The sequence below is a fragment of the Portunus trituberculatus genome, chromosome 49 (genome assembly GCF_017591435.1).
Source record: "Portunus trituberculatus isolate SZX2019 chromosome 49, ASM1759143v1, whole genome shotgun sequence".
Taxonomy (NCBI): domain Eukaryota; kingdom Metazoa; phylum Arthropoda; class Malacostraca; order Decapoda; family Portunidae; genus Portunus; species Portunus trituberculatus.
The window spans coordinates 7,610,360-7,627,443 of record NC_059303.1 but is presented as its reverse complement, the minus strand read 5'-3'; the positions used below and the strand labels follow the sequence as shown (position 1 = coordinate 7,627,443).

Here is a 17,084-nt window from a genome sequence, read left to right as displayed (position 1 = left end):
CATACAATAACTATGATATCACAAAACATGAAATATATAACACTCATGTATGGTGCATGTGGTGCTCAAACACACACATGCATACTAGTGTCTAATACTAACACACTTAAGTTTGTCAGTCTCAAGTGAGTGCTTCATCATCCCATCCCAGGGTCTCAAAACAATATGTACACTAAAGTGTAAAAGGATTATTAAATAATAAAATATTACTGGTTAATCATAGATCATTTAAGGTCAGATGATGGTAATGGACAAACAAATAATCAATCACACTGGTAACTAAAATGTGACAAAGAGCAATACTAGCAAGACACAACCAATCACTTCAGCATCAACCTTCACTAGAATAACAAAGCATTTCATCCAAAGAGGGCAACACTGCTAACAAGGCCACATCTGTTACAATTTGGCAGTGACATTATTAATTAACTGGTTAAGAGGAAAATCTGACTGTGGTTGCCCAATTATGAATGATGTGAATGATCTCATGTGAAATATTTTAAATTTTGATGACAACACTGGCCTGGCAGCCTTGTCCTCATTGCACGAGTCGCCTTACATGGTGAAGACAACAGTACTATGCAAGACAGTTAGTCTCACTGTGTTGCCCTTGACTGGATATATCAGTTTCATGACTAGCCACTTCACCCAAACCCCCCCCCTCTCTCTATCCTACATCATGTTTGTGCCAGCACATCTTGCATGACACATTAGGTCAAACATCACTTGCACCAATATTTAATGTCCCAACTTAATCACAGGACTAATAATTTTCTCTGCTAAATGAAAGTCACTGCATTCTTGGAATTAATCTCAAGTACTGCAACCTCAAGAATCTGCCTTCTGTCAAGACATACAAGTTGGACTTTGATTGAATTTTATATTTGTTGTTTAATAGTTTCTTTGAGGTATTCTTGTTCTTGGTTAATGATACACAATGCATCACTACAGGTCTTGTTTGTCAGATTTGAGCTGTTGTGACATCCAGGTATCCATGACAATGCACTGCCTGGTACTGAATGCTGTGTTTCCCAATGCGATAGGTAATTAATAGGAATTAGTCTGACCATATATTCCCCCATACATAAATATTTACAACCATATCCAAACTGTTACCAAAAACACAAACACTAATACTGAATAACATAAATGGTAAATATTTCCAATTCAGGAATCAATGTAATGTAAAACTGGTCAACCATCAAAGAAAATAATAAGCATTGCACTGCACCCCTGAAGAGGAAAGTAAAACCCCAATAACAATGATGAAAAACACCCATAAAAACAAAAACTCATGCACACCATCATCACTGACTGATAAATACCATGTGTCTCAACCAAGCCAGGCAGTGCAAGGACGCCAATCTCACTCTTCAGCAGCTCACAACTTGAACATTATGTCTGTTTTGTATCATTTAAAATACATTCAGCTTAACACAATATCACAAAATGCTGAAAGTTCAATTTACTAAAGAACTTTCAGGGAAATGTGGCTTCAGGTCAGTTTGGTGTTGAATGAAGGAACATATCTGGGCCACTGCTGGACACTGGTGCCTCACTCAGTGCGTCAGTGCAATCACTCCACCACAGACTGGTGAGGGGTAATGTGAGCAACAATGGAACAAAGAAAACTTGATATATGTATAGGCTTTACATTCGTAGATTTAGTGCTAATAAATGTGTGTATTTCTCACGCTTGATATAGACTACAATGTACTACTAAAACTATTGCCTCGGTTTCTTTTCACTTGGTCTGGTTACTGGTAGACCTGCCACTCTGCCAGACCAACATATCACACTCGTACACGAAACATGTTTAGTTTTTAATGAAAATAATTAGAAAAGAAAAAAACTGGCAACTTTTTCAAACTTTTTATAAGAACATTTATATAGTGTACTTCTAGATTGTGTCCACTATGCAGTACACACCAACTGAATAGATATATTGCTTTGGCTTCCAAAGCAACTTGAAATGATGGGTGTTTTGCTGTCTCACGCTGTGTGTACTCACAAGCACTGAACAGAAAAGGAGAAAGAGAGAAATTCACCTTTAACCCACCAAGTGCCCTTACATCTCTCTTAATGCTGTACCAGAACAATGATTCATAAAAAAAAAAAAAAAAAAAGTAGAGAAAAGTTCACCACTGGTGATGCAAGGGCAGAAGTATCTAGCACATGGTGGATTAATATAAGATTGGATGCCACTTTTCTCATCACTTCTCTATCTTCCCATATGCACCAGTAATGCAGTGTGGCCCCAACACCCTGAGTGGTGTGTGGCAGCAGCACACAAGCACCAGGCTTCCTGTCACTCCTCTCGGGTGTAACTTACATTACTTTGGTTGTACTTCTGAAAAATTAGGTTTTATCTTGTATATCTATCCTTTGTTTTTTCCTTCTCAGTAAAAATACATATAATAAAATGATCCCCGAAATACACTATGCATGTTTAAGAGTAAACAATATAGTCATCCACTTGTTACAATGACAAATATGCAGTCTTATAAGTTCAATGTCTCCCTAGAAACTGTAACCTAGAGGGTGAATCAAGAGAAATAATACTGACGATATATAAAAAAAAGTTAAAGAAAGGTTATGAGGATAAATAAAAGAAAAAGATACAAATAGATATAAGTAAACTGAATGCATGACTATGAATGGAAAAACTGAGGATAAGAAGAATAAGAATATGAAAAGGATTATGGGAAATATTAGTGTGTGGCAAGTGTTGGGCAGTGTTCTGGAAGGCAGGCTTTGAATTCACAGAGGTCAGCTCTCATCACTAGACCTCACTTGATAACACTGAATGGTTACACACTGTTTGTTTGTTTGCTCTCTACACCCTTCAAGACCTCATCTCATGCTTTTCTTGCTCCACCATTAAAGATTCACCTGCCTCACCTCTCTCTCTCTCTCTCTCTCTCTCTCCCCAATAAGCTAAACCCACATAATCTATACTGACAAGCAAAAGAGCCACATGAAATGGAGTATTAGTAATGAAGCAAGAGAGAAGTATATAATAAGTGGCAGGTAACAAACCGTAAAGGTAGTTCAGTGAGCAGGTACTCAGCCAGGTGTCCACCAAAGATTAAAGCTTAAACAATAATAAATTAGAATAGGAACATAAGTAAGAATGTTTTCCCAATGTATAATTAATGATTTATGTGTTCCTATCACAAGAGGCTGCCAGCTGGAACATAATGCTCTTTTTAAGGATAAGCAAAATAAAAAAAATGAAAAAGCAATTTCTTGCAATACTATGGGATGCAACAACACTGCATAACAAGTGAAGAACTATATGGTATAATCAGGGGTGTGGAGTCGGATTTTCAAAAGTCCGACTCCGACTCCAACTCCAACTCCAGGAAATTTAAATGTTGCAACTCTGACTCCAGGAAATTTAAATGTTGCAACTCCGACTCCAGGAAATTTGAAGGTTGCGACTCCGACTCCGACTCCATTTTTTTTTTTTTTTTTTTTTACAGTACAACGATAGTCTATTTTATTTTTACATGAGGGATGGTGGCCAAGGGAAAAGATTAAGCAAAAAGCCCGCTAGTTGCCACACCCAAAAAAGACGAAAGTTAAGAGAATCAATACTTACATATTTTCGAGTCAATCCATAATAAAAGTGTATTTGACGATTATATAATTATCATAAATTAATACAAATTATCTTTATATATAATGCTTGATTGGACACATCCTCCACAAAGTCAATTTCTCCCAATTTGTAGGAATCTCCAATCTCCATGAAGTGGAATCTTTACTCGAAAATTTATCACGTAAAGGAGTCGGAGTCACTCATATTTTTACCGACTCTGATTCCGGCCAAAAGTAGCTGACTCCTCAATTCCGACTCCACACCCCTGGGTATAATTCAAGAAATAAAAAATAATCTGCATAAACTTCAGAGCTTTTAAAATTATATATTCCTGAGGATATTTCTTTTCTATTACTCTAACGTACAATATTTCAGAAAAAATTTGGTGACGTTCACTTTGAAAATGTAAAAACCAAGTGTTTACTACTTGATGCAGTTGTTGCACACTCTGACTGGGTGGTCCCAGCCGCGCTCCTTCACGGCTCGGAGGTTTGGGGAGCAGCTGCTACACACACCCTGGCCACATGCCCGGCAGTGGTGGAGGGGGAGGCGCGGCCCAAACTCTGCGCTGCACACCACACACTCACTGATCATGTCGTCTGGCACCCAGTATGATGGCCGGGCACTGTCCTTCAGGAAGTCTGCAAGGGAAAACATGTTCACCACTGAGAATCAACATGGACAGTTGGCCTCTTCAAACAGTAAATGTTCACTGAATTAAAGAGACACTACTGCATTGTAACAACAAATAAAGTGATTGCATAACATATCTCTTACATTGAATTTAATTCATGGAGAATAACAAAATTAACTAAAAATGTAATCCTCTTCACTCTATTTGACATCCTTATGATGATGATGATGAATAAATACTAATAACCAATCATTTTGGCAACACATGGCAAGAAGATAAAGTCTGCTACACTCTGGCAAAGAATTCCTGTCCCTGCCATACATCTGTGGCATGCAGCAGCACTCACCCAGCGGGTACTTTGCCACCGTGGCCAGTGTGCCGGAGATCACCTCGGTGACCTGCCGGGCGCGCACCGTCTGTGCATCACTCGACCACTCATAATCTGTGATGAACACCAAACATAAATCTACTGATCACAACATATTTCAGTCTATAATGTTCACATTATCTGCAAAACTAAGCTATTGTGTCAAGAATAGTTGCAAAGCTTATCTCAATGTCACACACACACACAATGTCTATGGCATATCAGGCACTTTAACTAAATTAATTTGCAGAAAACTATTCAAAGTTATTGAGCTTACAACTTGGTCCTTCAGCTGGCTACCAGAAATTGACATCATTATAAACACAAAACTACAACAAATAACATTACAAAGTGTGGCATACGTCACTGACAATATTAAACCTGTCACTCCCACACAGTCTACGTTTCAATAAACAAGCTGCAGTTACTATCAAGGTGAGGCATCTTGGGCAATGTTATTTACCCTCAACCTGTCCTGTCTCACTATTTCTGGCCTTGTAGCAGTTCTTGCACACTCTGACTGGCTCCTCCCCCCAGCCCAGCTCAGGCACCGGCATCTTGTCATCAGAGCAAGGATCACAGAAACCGTCTCCACACTTGCGGCAGTGGTGGATGGTGTCCAATCCCACCTGGCAGATCTTACAGTGCTGCAGTACAAAGACAACATGAGTAGGTGCCCCAACTCTGATCAATTAACACTTACTTATCTGTATAGGAATATGACTCTTGTGTAGCAAATACTTAAAGAGTAAAAGAGTTCTTAAATGTTTTCTTGTGTATCTGTCAATTAGCAATATATCATTCTTATGCAGTAAATAGTCATTAGTAAAAAGATCTACAAAATGTCTCTGTCTATCTGTGAATTAGCATTAGTATGTGTAAATCATTCTTGTATAGCAAATCACTATTAATAAAAACAGTTCTTAAATATATCCTTATGATCAGTAGCTACAATAATACCTAAACAAAAAGTATTTCATAACATACATCTGACAATAATATCTTACAGTGCACAGATGGTTTGGCTTCCAGTAGGTCGGGTTGACTTGGTTGGTGAGCCAAGCTGAGACGACCTTGGCTGGAGGTGTGGATATGGTGGAGATGGCCGAACCCAGCGCTGCCATGCCCTCCAGGACCTGTACAAACACCTCAATGTCCTCAAAACTTTCATTCAATGGCCTCTTTGATCCATTCATTTTCTTTTTTTTCAAGGATAATGATCATAAGTATAACAGTGACATTGAATTACATAGCCACTGTTGCTATCATTATTACTACTATTATTATCAGTGTAGTGTAGAAGTTTGATTCATTATTATCATCATTAATTGTTCACTCCATTTGTTATTACCATTCCTTTTCTCTCTCCCCATCAATAACTTATATCGCAAGGAAGATAACAGTAGGTGCTTTTTATTGCATGCATACATACATACATACATACATACACGCACACACACACACACACACACACACACACACACACACACACACACACACACACACACACACACACACACACACACAGATGAGAGAGAGAGAGAGAGAGAGAGAGAGAGAGAGAGAGAGAGAGAGAGAGAGAGAGAGAGAGAGAGAGAGAGAGAGAGAGAGAGAGAGAGAGAGAGAGAGAGAGAGAGAGAGAGAGAGAGAGAGAGAGTGAAGCCAGCCCACCTGTCGGCCAGCGTGTGCAGTGCTGCCCATGACGCTGCCCTGCCACACATGCTGGTACTCCTCCTTCACCACCGTCCTGTCTGGCGACTCATTGCCATACCAATACTGGCGGCTGCGGTAGATGATGCCACACTTCTCACACTCCAACACGTACCTGTTGTGGACACATTGACACACTGCCTCAAGGTGTTCAGAGATAGTGGCTTCCTTTTTATTCACATCGTTGGAAACATTTCTGTGTTTTGTTCACTTGTTATATCCATAAAGGATTGTAATATGTTTTTTTTTTCAATATGGTCTTTCTTTTTCCAATTTCGTTGCCATTGGATACTGCCTCTCTTGAATAATAAATGAAATAAATATATGTTTATCTATATACCAGACTAACAATTCCATACAGGCTTGCCCAGACAAAGCACCAAACACTCACACACAACTCACTCTCAGCCACATCACTCAAACCAATAAATACATAAATAAGTAAATACAATGCCATGCACTCACCCTGACCAAGCAAACTTAGCAAGGCCAAGCCACGTGCTGTCCTTGGCGGAGGCTGTCTTGGGCACCACCAGGCGGCGCTCCCCTTCAGAGTCACACTTCCGGCATATGAACACCTGCAGAGAGAAACATTTCAGGTGTGAGGCAGGGAAAGTAACATGAGCCACCAATTAAAACACAAGTCTATCTTTCATATATAAGATTACAAAATAACATATTTTTTGCTATAAAAAGAACACCTACAGAAAGAGTCCAGGAGTTATCAATCTGAACAGTAAAATCTACCTTTCATGATACAATACATCTCTTACGTTAAATTCAATCAATGTAGAATAAAACAATATTAACTATGAACACCTACAGAAAAAAAAGTCCAGAAAATGCTCAAATGCAAAATCTATTCTTTTTATCCTTCTCTTTTCATAGACACTTGTTAAGATTCCATCCTTTACTTTTAGCATCATTAAGTAATGCATACCTCAGCTAAACATTAAACACTCTCCCATTAAAGGCCACTAGCATCTTTACCTCTTAGGACATGACCAAGACACACGACCTGCCTTCCACCTATGACACTTCCCTCAGGACAAAGAAAGCAGCCTCCTTACCTTATTATCAAATTTGTGGTGGTATTTACACTGGCGCTCAGCATGGTGGTGCTTGGAGCCGTTGTCGTGCTTGTAGTGGTTCATGAAGAGACAGCAGCGGGACTGACATGCCTCACACACACTGGTGCAGGTGAAGTACTCGTCAGGGAAGGCTGGCTCGCTGCTCTGTATCTGCCCACTGAACTTTTTGTTGATGGTCTGAAGGAGAGGAAGTATGAGAAGTGTAAGACTGATGGATCTTTTGTTGATGGTCTGACAAAGAGGAAGTGGAAGAAATAAAAGACTCTCACTCTCTCTCTCTCTCTCTCTCATCTCCTTCATTTTGTATTTATATTCCCTCCCTTACTCTTACATATAATTCCCATCACTTCATTCCTTTCCTTTCAAATTTTTCAAGCTGTCTGGAGGTGATACATTCATTACAATTCACAAATTCACCTCAAAAACCAAGAGAAACAATACGACAAGTTAAAAAGAAAGGTGAAAACTTATACTCACATCTAACATGTCTAGAATAATTTTAGGTTGACGTGGTGATCTGACGTTGATATTGTCCAGCTCCTCAAACACCACCTTCTTGATCCTCTTGAAGTCTGTGTCCCTTCCGTTGTTCCGCTCACCAATGTAGTGGATGCTGTTGAAGCCGTCAATCTTGAGGTCCTGCTTGGTGAAGTTTTCCTTGAGCTGCTCCTCGGGTTTCTGGCCCATCTCTGAAATCAGCTGCTTTCACACTCCATTCTTACAACATGAATATAAAGCTCTTTCCTCCCACACAACACTATTTCTGCCATGGAGCACCCAATTCTAACTTCCATACACCACTTTGTCTCTTTCTTATAAAGCACACAATTTCTGTTTCTGGCCATGAGCATCCCATTACAACATGAATATAGAGCTCTTTCCTCCCACACAGCACTCTATTTCTGCCATGAAGTACCCAATTCTAACTTTCTATATACTCTCTCCTATAAAGCACAAAGATTCTGGCCAAGAACATCCCATTATAACATGTATATACAGCTCTTTCCTTAAACACAGCACACTATTTCAGCCTAAAATGATCTAATTCCAACTTTCTATACATCACTAACTTTCTCCTATAAAGCACACAATTTCTGGCCATGAGCACCCCATTCCTACCTTCTGTGAGGACGTTGGTGTGTCGGGTGTCATGGAATATGTAGACAGGGGGCCCAAAGATACAGTCACACTCCGCCTTGCGTGCCACGGCCTCAAGGTCACCACGGAAGTACCTGTAGAAGGGATATGTATGGGATGAGAACAGAAGAGATCATAGGAACTTTTCTCCAGGTATATAAGGCACAAAAGATGATTATGATGATTCTTTGACTTAACTTTCTTGAAATTATGCAAGGAATAAAAAATAGGACTATGATGGTAGTGCGACTAAAAATTTTGTTGTCTTTTAAAATACTCCTCATGACAATCCTAAGAATTTCAAAAGATGAGCTGATGTAATATACAACACACACACACACTTGCAAACGCATAGCTTCTGTCAAAACTCACTTGGTGTATGCTCGTGAGGCCTCAGCTAAAAATTTGTACATGTCAGTATTGAGTCGTTCTGCCCGAGTCCTGTAGATGATGATGTCGGAAATGGCAAGAACCTGTGAAAGCAAGGAAAAAGAAATACACTTTTGTGAAATACTAGATGGGTATGATAAGACACATAAAACCACAGAATTATTTTGTACGTAAACTCCACAATACATAGAGATTGAATGGCATGGGAGGAAAGGATGACTATGAAAAAGACACACATATGAAGGGAGCAGAAGCTGAGAACAGATATGTAAATCCAAAGATGGAATCACATCACACAACCAACAACATTCCGAGTCATCACCTTAAGCAGAAGGCGTTTCCGCTGCTTGGAGCTGTTACTGATGCCAAGCATGCCCTCAGTGTCCAGGACGAGCGCTTTGGTGAAGGGGTCGTACGCTCCCCACACACCCAAGGTACAGGAACTCTGGTTGGCACTCGTCCTGTGGGAAAGAAGGAACTCAGATGTCTGAAAAACAAACTCATCTGGACCTGTTTCAAAATATTACATGAGAGAGTTACATTCATTAGTCATCTTCATATCATACTGAATTCAATAAGCATTCTTAACTATTCATAAGATTAGTGGCATTTTCAAATTCATCAAAACAACTTCTGCTTATCCTTGTAGGTAAAGGTAAAGACTAACTATCTATGCACCATAAATACCTCTCACCTTTCTAATCCTCTCACTTGTATTTTACTTTGTTTTACTTTTAAACTCAACTTTCCAATAACTTCATTTATTCAATTCACCAATCGCTACATTTTTCTACCCGACAAAAATTTGAAAAATCAAGAAGACTCACTTGAAGACTTCAGCACCATTGAAGAAAATTTCATTCAGTGTGTATGACTTTCCTTCGCCGGTGTTGCCAAATATGGAGACCACCTTGATGTAGAGGTTCTTGTCACTGGAACATCCCATCTTACTAAGCAACTCTTTGGCATTCTTCACCTGTGAAAGAAAGACGACAAATTTACAAGTAATTATAAGCACACTTGCATGATTTCAATAATTAGACAAATACAATCTTGGCATTCTTGATTTATGAGAAATTGAAAAGTAAAAAATTGAATGGATGAACTCACTAATCCACAAATATACCCAACAAAATTACATCTTACTGTGGTTACCACTAAACTGACAGTGAGGCATCATTTATATATTTAGGAGATGTAGTCACCCACCTGCAGCTCCTCTTTCTCATTGATAAGCTTGAAGCACTTTTTTTCCACAGGCTCCAAGTCAACACTGCGCATTTCCTGTGTGTTGAGGATGTCTGGCGCCATGCTGCTCTCTGGAGGGACAGGAATGAATGGTAAACACAAACACACACACACCACTAGTCCCTATGTGCAAACATCATCTATCATTCACAGATAAATGTCCCGAAATATTTCTTTCAGCATCTTCCCTACTTTCAATAGTTAAATTTACAAAGGTTTTTATGTTTCTAGAGATACAAGTAGATCAAGGAGATTTCTACATTATCAACAGGAGAAATATTCTTAAAAACCAGGATAATAATCTCCAAAACTTTTGAAAATAGTCATGGTGAGAAAGTAAAATGGTTCTGAATATAGGCCACAGTATCACCTACGACTATTTTTTTCATAACATCTTAAGTTTTAATTTTGCTTTTTATAGTACTGAGGAGTGTGTTTTGTGACAAGAGCTTACGCTGAGATGCCATGGAATTGAAGTAGGTGTCACAGGGAGAGTCAGAGGCCAGAGAGCTCATGATAGCAGGACCAGAGGAGGATGGAATGGACAGACCTGTGAATAAGACACCAGTCAGGCAAAAATACAACATTTAGCCATCTGTGCTTTTGATTCTCTCTCTCTCTCTCTCTCTCTCTCTCTCTCTCTCTCTCTCTCTCTCTCTCTCTCGCTCGCTCTCTCTCTCTGTAATGCAGTATTGACTTTCAATAAATAATGCCCTTGTTAACTCAGAATGAATGTGACTCTGGCTTTGGTGATAAAAAAATTGTTCCAAGTCATCCAGTATTCAGAGCCCGAATAATGAGGCTAAATCCTGTGGTCTGTCTGATGAGTCTATCAATCATCAGGTTTTCAAATATACTGTCAACAGTTCACAGGAAGTGTTTCCCTTGACACATAGCTACAACTGTATCACTGGGAGAGACACATTCACAAGCAACGGTAGGTCAAGCAAATGCTGATTCAAATGTAGTAATTCATCACTTCGCTCACTCTTCTCTCCCTCCACTGCCTCACGGACCCCCAAACACCATCAAACAAACACAAAACACATTAAAAAACAACCGAACGGTTATTTTTTTTTCACACCAACAAAAAAAAATACATACAAAAATAATTAAATAACATGAAAAAGGGAAGGAAGGTTAAAGCTGTGAGGGCAAGAAATGGCATGCATGGTGCAAGTGTGCAGTACTTACATATCAGAATCACAAGTTCATACAGGACTGACAATATGTGTGTGTGTGTGTGTGTGTGTGTGTGTGTGTGTGTGTGTGTGTGTGTGTGTGTGTGTGTGTGTGTGTGTGTGTGTGTGTGTGTGTGTGTGTGTGTGTGTGTGTATCATATTTTAATCAGACTTGATGCTGGCTCAAACACACTCACACATTCACCTTTACTACACAAAAGTAAGATCACCCGAGTCAGACTCTTCAGGGTTCAGGCCAATCTAGTTAATCTGAAGTTCTCAATAGTATTACCTCTCTCCTTCCATGGACAACAAAGGGATTAATCACAACACATGCCAACAAAAAAAAAGTAACATCATGCCATCAGTACATAAAATCAGTGTGCATTTCTCCATCACTGGGCTGGTGAAGAAGGTTCTAGTGGTGGTTCATGCAGTAAAAGCAAAGTGCCTTCACTCCTGGACTGACACACAATACCAGCCCTGCAGTCCATTATGCCCAGTGGTCTGGCCACAGGCAGCCATGCTATGCTATGTTTGTGAGGCAGATGAAAGATAAATATTTTGGGTTCCCAACTTTTGGAAATCGGACTCAGGAGGGATCTTACTGTGCGTAACTCTTAAAGAACTCAACACTGGGAGACATAATCCATCTCCATCACTCACTTGCAGGGATGCGAGACATGCCTGCAGCATTCTCTATCCTGAGGCTGTAAGCGACGCCTGGTCCTCCTCCCGTTGAGCCCCGGCCACTGCGTCGTGGCTCCATCACCACTCACCACACCAGGGCTGCCTGCAACACGCTGCTGCCTCACCCCTGGAGTGGCAGGGAGTCCCTGTTGTATTACTGGTACTCTCACTGTTACCTTCCTTGTCATTACCAAAACTCATGGCAAGCCACTCTCACAACTTTTTCAACCTCGGGTGCTAATTCAATAATACTCAGTAATAACAATGGTAGTAGTAGTGGTAGTAGTAGTAGTAGTAGTAGTAGTAGTAGTAGTAGTAGTAGTAGTAGTAGTAGTAGTAGTAGTAGTAGTAGTAACAGCAGCAGCAACAAAAACACAGTAACTGCAGCAACATTAGCAACAGCTAGCAAAGTAGTAACAGTAGGAACAGGAGTAACACCAACTAAAGCAATCATAGCAGCAGCAGCAGCACCAGCAGCAGCAGCAGCAGCAGTAGTAGTAGTAGATGCAATGGCAGCAGCAGCAACAACAGCAGCAGCAGTAGTAGTAGCAGTTGTAGTAGTGATAGTGCTAGCAGCAGCAGCAGCAGCAGCAGCAGCAGTAGTAGTAGTAGTAGTAGTAGTAGTAGTAGTAGTAGTAGTAGTAGTAGTAGTAGTAGTAGTAGTAGTAGTAGTAGTAGTAAGGGTTAAAGCAGCAGCAGCAGCAGCAGCATCTCATATGACTTGCATGTTCTGCCCAAAGGAGATGGCATCCAAGAGAGCAGCAGAAGGAAACACACTACATGAGAACAAAATGAAAAAGAAAGGTAACACCAGAACTAACATAAACACACAGAAACAAGAGAAATGAACAATACCCTGACTCACTCTGGCTCAGTGCCCACACTCACACACCCACACAAATACACATAACTACATTCATTCCACCAAAAACTGCTAACTAATCACAAAAAACAAAATTACAACAACTTTTATCATACTATTACACAACCATTAACTTGCACACAAAAAAGGAAATTAAATGTATGCCAGGATAAAGATTTACCTATATGAAATATGAATCCATCTTTATCATCAATGTAAAAAGAAGTAAATAGCTAAGAGAAAAATATAAGAGTAAATTTAAAGATAATTTAATTCCCAGTATGGTAACAAAGGAAAGGAGGTTGAATGTCTAATGGTCTGTTGTGCAACACTGCTCAACACACCTGACTCCAATGTTATTTTTGAATAGCTCCCTCATGCCTCACAACAACCTCATTCACTGCACTACTTGTCTGTCATGCTCCTCTGACCAATAGTGACACATCACCATACCTGACAATAACAACTTATGACAGGTGCTACAATCTTTATGCTTATCAGGTATTTTTCTCTCCATCTTTTACTATAAAACCTTCACTATTTCAGATTTCTTTTTCCTATTCTTTAACTATCCTATCTATCTACAGCCCTATTTTCCTTTATTCTACTCTTCTTTTCCTTTCTTTTTACTCTATCTTTTACTCTTTAACCCTTCCCACCTTCTCTCTCATCACCATTTACATTTTAACTTCTTCCTCTTAGAACCCTTTGTCTGATATGTATGTACTCTTCCACTCTGCTTAGTGAAGCCATTAAAGTATTTCTCTAATATTTACCTAGCTGGCATCTTACCAGGTGACCTGTAGATAAATGGACAATATACCCTTAGTGAATGTTTACAATAGTACAGAACGTAGTTGATTTTTGTGTCTATAATCTTAGTTACTGTACAGATCTAGATAGCGAGTTTGTTGGTGACCACTAAAGAAAAGAAAGAAAGAGAAAGAAAGAAAGAAAGAAAGAAGAGAGAGAGAGAGAGAGAGAGAGAGAGAGAGAGAGAGAGAGAGAGAGAGAGAGAGAGAGAGAGAGAGAGAGAGAGAGAGAGAGAGAGAGAGAGAGAGAGAGAGAGAGAGAAAGAAAGAAAGAAAGAAAGAAAGAAAGAAAGAAAGAGAGAGAGAGAGAGAGAGAGAGAGAGAGAGAGAGAGAGAGAGAGAGAGAGAGAGAGAGAGAGAGAGAGAGAGAGAGAATCCTGCATTGTACATAAGTAAAGTATTAGGATCAAAGGGTCACCAGCCAAGCCATCCTCAGTGAATTATTGAAAGAAACACATTGGATTGGATGAGCTTTAGACAGGTAAGCTCAGATGACTCAAATAATCCCTGAAGTGAAGAATGACATGATGCAATCCTTCACAGGGCATGAGTTTTCTTTTGGAGTGATATGAATGACCCAGGACAATGACAAAAGAATCTCCCTTCTAATCCCAATCAATAAGTGGATTTGTTGAGATGTACACTGACTTTCTTTTGTACTTCTAATACTAATGGTTTGTCTATAGCCATGAAAAAAAGCATCCTGGATTTATTTACTTGCATTATGACCAGCTGTACAGTGCTACATAAGCATCTAAGCAACACCATCTTTAGACCATCATAGAAACACAAAGATTTATAATAAGAGGACTGGCAACTTAGTGGGACTTTTTTTTTTTTTAAGTTGCCCTTGGCCAGCTTTCCTCTTTTACATTAAAAAGGGAGGTAATGGTCAGGGAGAGAGCCAATTTCTGACAGAACACTAACATTAGTAGTCAGACCAAGATGACTACCAGTGTATGTGGATCTTGTCTGACCTTGACTGACCTTGACTGACCAACTTCAACATCTACAAATAAGACAAAACTGTACATTCTGGTCTGCTACACTGGAAGACCTTACGATGCCAATAATATGTACATATTAATGATAATATTGTGTTTCTCTCTGCTTTGGAAGCTTAATTACCAATCCCTGTGATCTATATAAAAATATATTAGATAGCTAAAATTCACAAAAAAGTTACTCAAGAGGTGACATGTGATTATAATGATGTATTAAATATGATGATAAGTGATAAGATAACATATTACATCCTATTTCGATCATAATGGCTGGTGCAAAATGGAACATTCATTCATTAGAGCATGCATGTCTTCTCTCTCACAGTACATCTTTCACTGCATGCTGGGACAATGTATCACAGCTCTCCTCCAGCCAGCCCAGCCACACATGTCTTTCTCTTATACCTGTTTTACACCTTAAGTTTTCTATATGGCAGCCTTTATGTATATCATGAATCTTTACAACAGGTACAGCCTGCCTCCTTCATTACTGTGCAGGTAACACACTCATGAAGCACACTATTCAACAAGTGGATGCCTATGCTCCAATTATTTTCTCCACTGCCTCTCAAGTGGAGTGAAAGTTGGCAGGTAGGAATGGCTAATGCACCTTAGAGAGCTGTGGTGCAGGTATTGCAATGAGATGCAGGGCTGACTCACCTCACACTCTTGCTTTCTCACACCACAGGGAAACAGCCTCTTTATGGAAACACGTGAGAGCACCACGCTGAGGCTGCCAGTGGAACAACAACAAAGACAATGGCAACAAAAAAATGGGCCTTACCTTGGGGCAGTGAGCGAGAGAAAGTGGATGTGAGAAAGTAAGCAAGGGGCCTCCAGGCATTCCAAACCAAAATGTCAACAAAGACGCCTTTTCTGGACTATTCTTTGTTAAGCAGCACGGGTTTCACGAGTCATGTTTATCACTTGAGGGGGGGTTGTCATCCCAGCTCGTGACGCCCCCGCACTACTGCCCCGGGCTGCCACTGCCTGCAGGTCGCGTCACTCAAGCTCGCTGCACGCCCCTGGAGGCTGCGTGGGCGGCAGTACTCCTCAGGTAAGGCAAGGGAGGTGGTGTGCGTCATACAAGATATCGACCTTGAGAGCCTGACAGAGACCCGTCAGCGGTAATGTCATGGTGTAATGTTTCTCGCGCCAAACACTTCTCCGCCGCCCCCGCCCTGCCTGGCGCCTCTCACCCCCTCCACGAACCTTTCACATGGTGCGCCGCCGCCAGGGACCTCTTGTCACACTCGGGAAGCTGCTGTTACCGCCTGCTGCTAGGGAGAAATTTTCCCGTAGGTAACCATCGGACAGAGATACTGTTTACAATTTCTGCGATCAGCTGAGCCGAGGCCCGGATGTGTTACGTCATTCCGCGCAAAACCCGCCAGTTTTGAACTGTCAGACTCCGTCACGTCTTCTGAAGCAATTCTGCCCCATAGCACTGATTGATTGATTGATTGATTGATACATTTATTGCTGAATTAATAAATAATTACAACAAAGGAGGAGGATGGACCTTGCCACCCACCCCCTGGACAAAAACTTAAGGTTAAAGTATCAAAAATCTAACACTGGACAGTATATACAACAAGAATACAAATATTTTAATAAATAAATACACATATTGCACACCTTATTGCCTAAACATCCTACAGTCTGGGGGCAAACTGAGGATATTACCTGAATATATCCCTGAGGGTGGCAGAGTCTACGAGATGGTCAATGAGGCTGTACAAGTCATGCTGACTTTGTGGCCTAAATTTAGCAATGTGAGGACATTCCATGATATAGTGACGTAGAGTGTGTCCCGTTGGTACACTACACACCACACACCAGGAGAAGCACTGACTTCCCAAAAATATTTGTAGCCTAATCTGAGTCTCATTGCCATCCTGTCATGTGATGCAGTGTGTCTCCCGTAGGTGTAAGCACAGCTCTGGGAGACACGTGCATAGTGAAGACTAGTGTTACTGCCCCTGTGGCAACAAAGCTCCAACTGATCACTAATGCTACTTTATAGCCCTTTCACTTTGAGAAGAAAGCTCTAGATCAACTTACACGGGTAATTATTTGTATTTTAAGTATTGTGGTTAATGTTTACTATTAGTCCTTGTCAATAACCCAGGACACGACTACATGTCGTGGTAATAGATTATACTCACTGTACTTTACGTTAATGATTTTCTTTTTCTCCGAGCCGGCTGTTATTGATTCGTAATGATGCTTTTGAAAATCTATATATGTCAGAAACAAAGTTAAGTTAGGTTTAGATTAGGTCAGGTTACGTTAGGTTAGCTCGGTTTGCTTAGATATTTTGTTTTGGTTATGATGTTGGGGTAAGTCGAAAT

General features: G+C 40.2%; 2 protein-coding genes across 8 annotated transcripts in view; one reads left to right on the top strand and one right to left on the bottom strand.

Moving 5' to 3' along the window:
- Positions 1–3,666: 3,666 nt before the first annotated feature.
- Positions 3,667–16,099, bottom strand: LOC123499302 (zinc finger FYVE domain-containing protein 1-like). Of its 7 annotated transcripts, none has more exons than XM_045247105.1 (16): positions 15,943–16,099; positions 12,029–12,179; positions 10,636–10,731; positions 10,143–10,252; positions 9,761–9,909; positions 9,256–9,394; positions 8,916–9,016; positions 8,526–8,638; positions 7,884–8,095; positions 7,386–7,583; positions 6,781–6,893; positions 6,277–6,430; positions 5,613–5,741; positions 5,069–5,252; positions 4,585–4,680; positions 3,667–4,245 (listed from the first exon to the last, which is right to left on the bottom strand). In XM_045247105.1, exons 2-16 carry the CDS (start codon positions 12,129–12,131, stop codon positions 4,028–4,030), a joined length of 2,115 nt encoding a protein of 704 aa, XP_045103040.1. In that variant the 5' UTR covers positions 12,132–12,179; positions 15,943–16,099; the 3' UTR covers positions 3,667–4,027. The 7 variants fall into 7 exon arrangements, with proteins under 7 accessions (XP_045103040.1, XP_045103043.1, XP_045103041.1 ...); XM_045247108.1 differs by having other exon boundaries at positions 5,090–5,252; XM_045247106.1 differs by lacking the exon at positions 15,943–16,099 and adding an exon at positions 15,515–15,934.
- LOC123499301 (solute carrier family 12 member 3-like) overlaps positions 15,755–17,084 on the top strand; it is a 128,357-nt gene continuing 127,027 nt past the window's right edge. The window contains exon 1 of the mRNA XM_045247104.1: positions 15,755–15,787. The gene's annotated coding sequence lies outside the window, so the exon portion shown is untranslated. The remainder of the gene's footprint in view (positions 15,788–17,084) is intronic.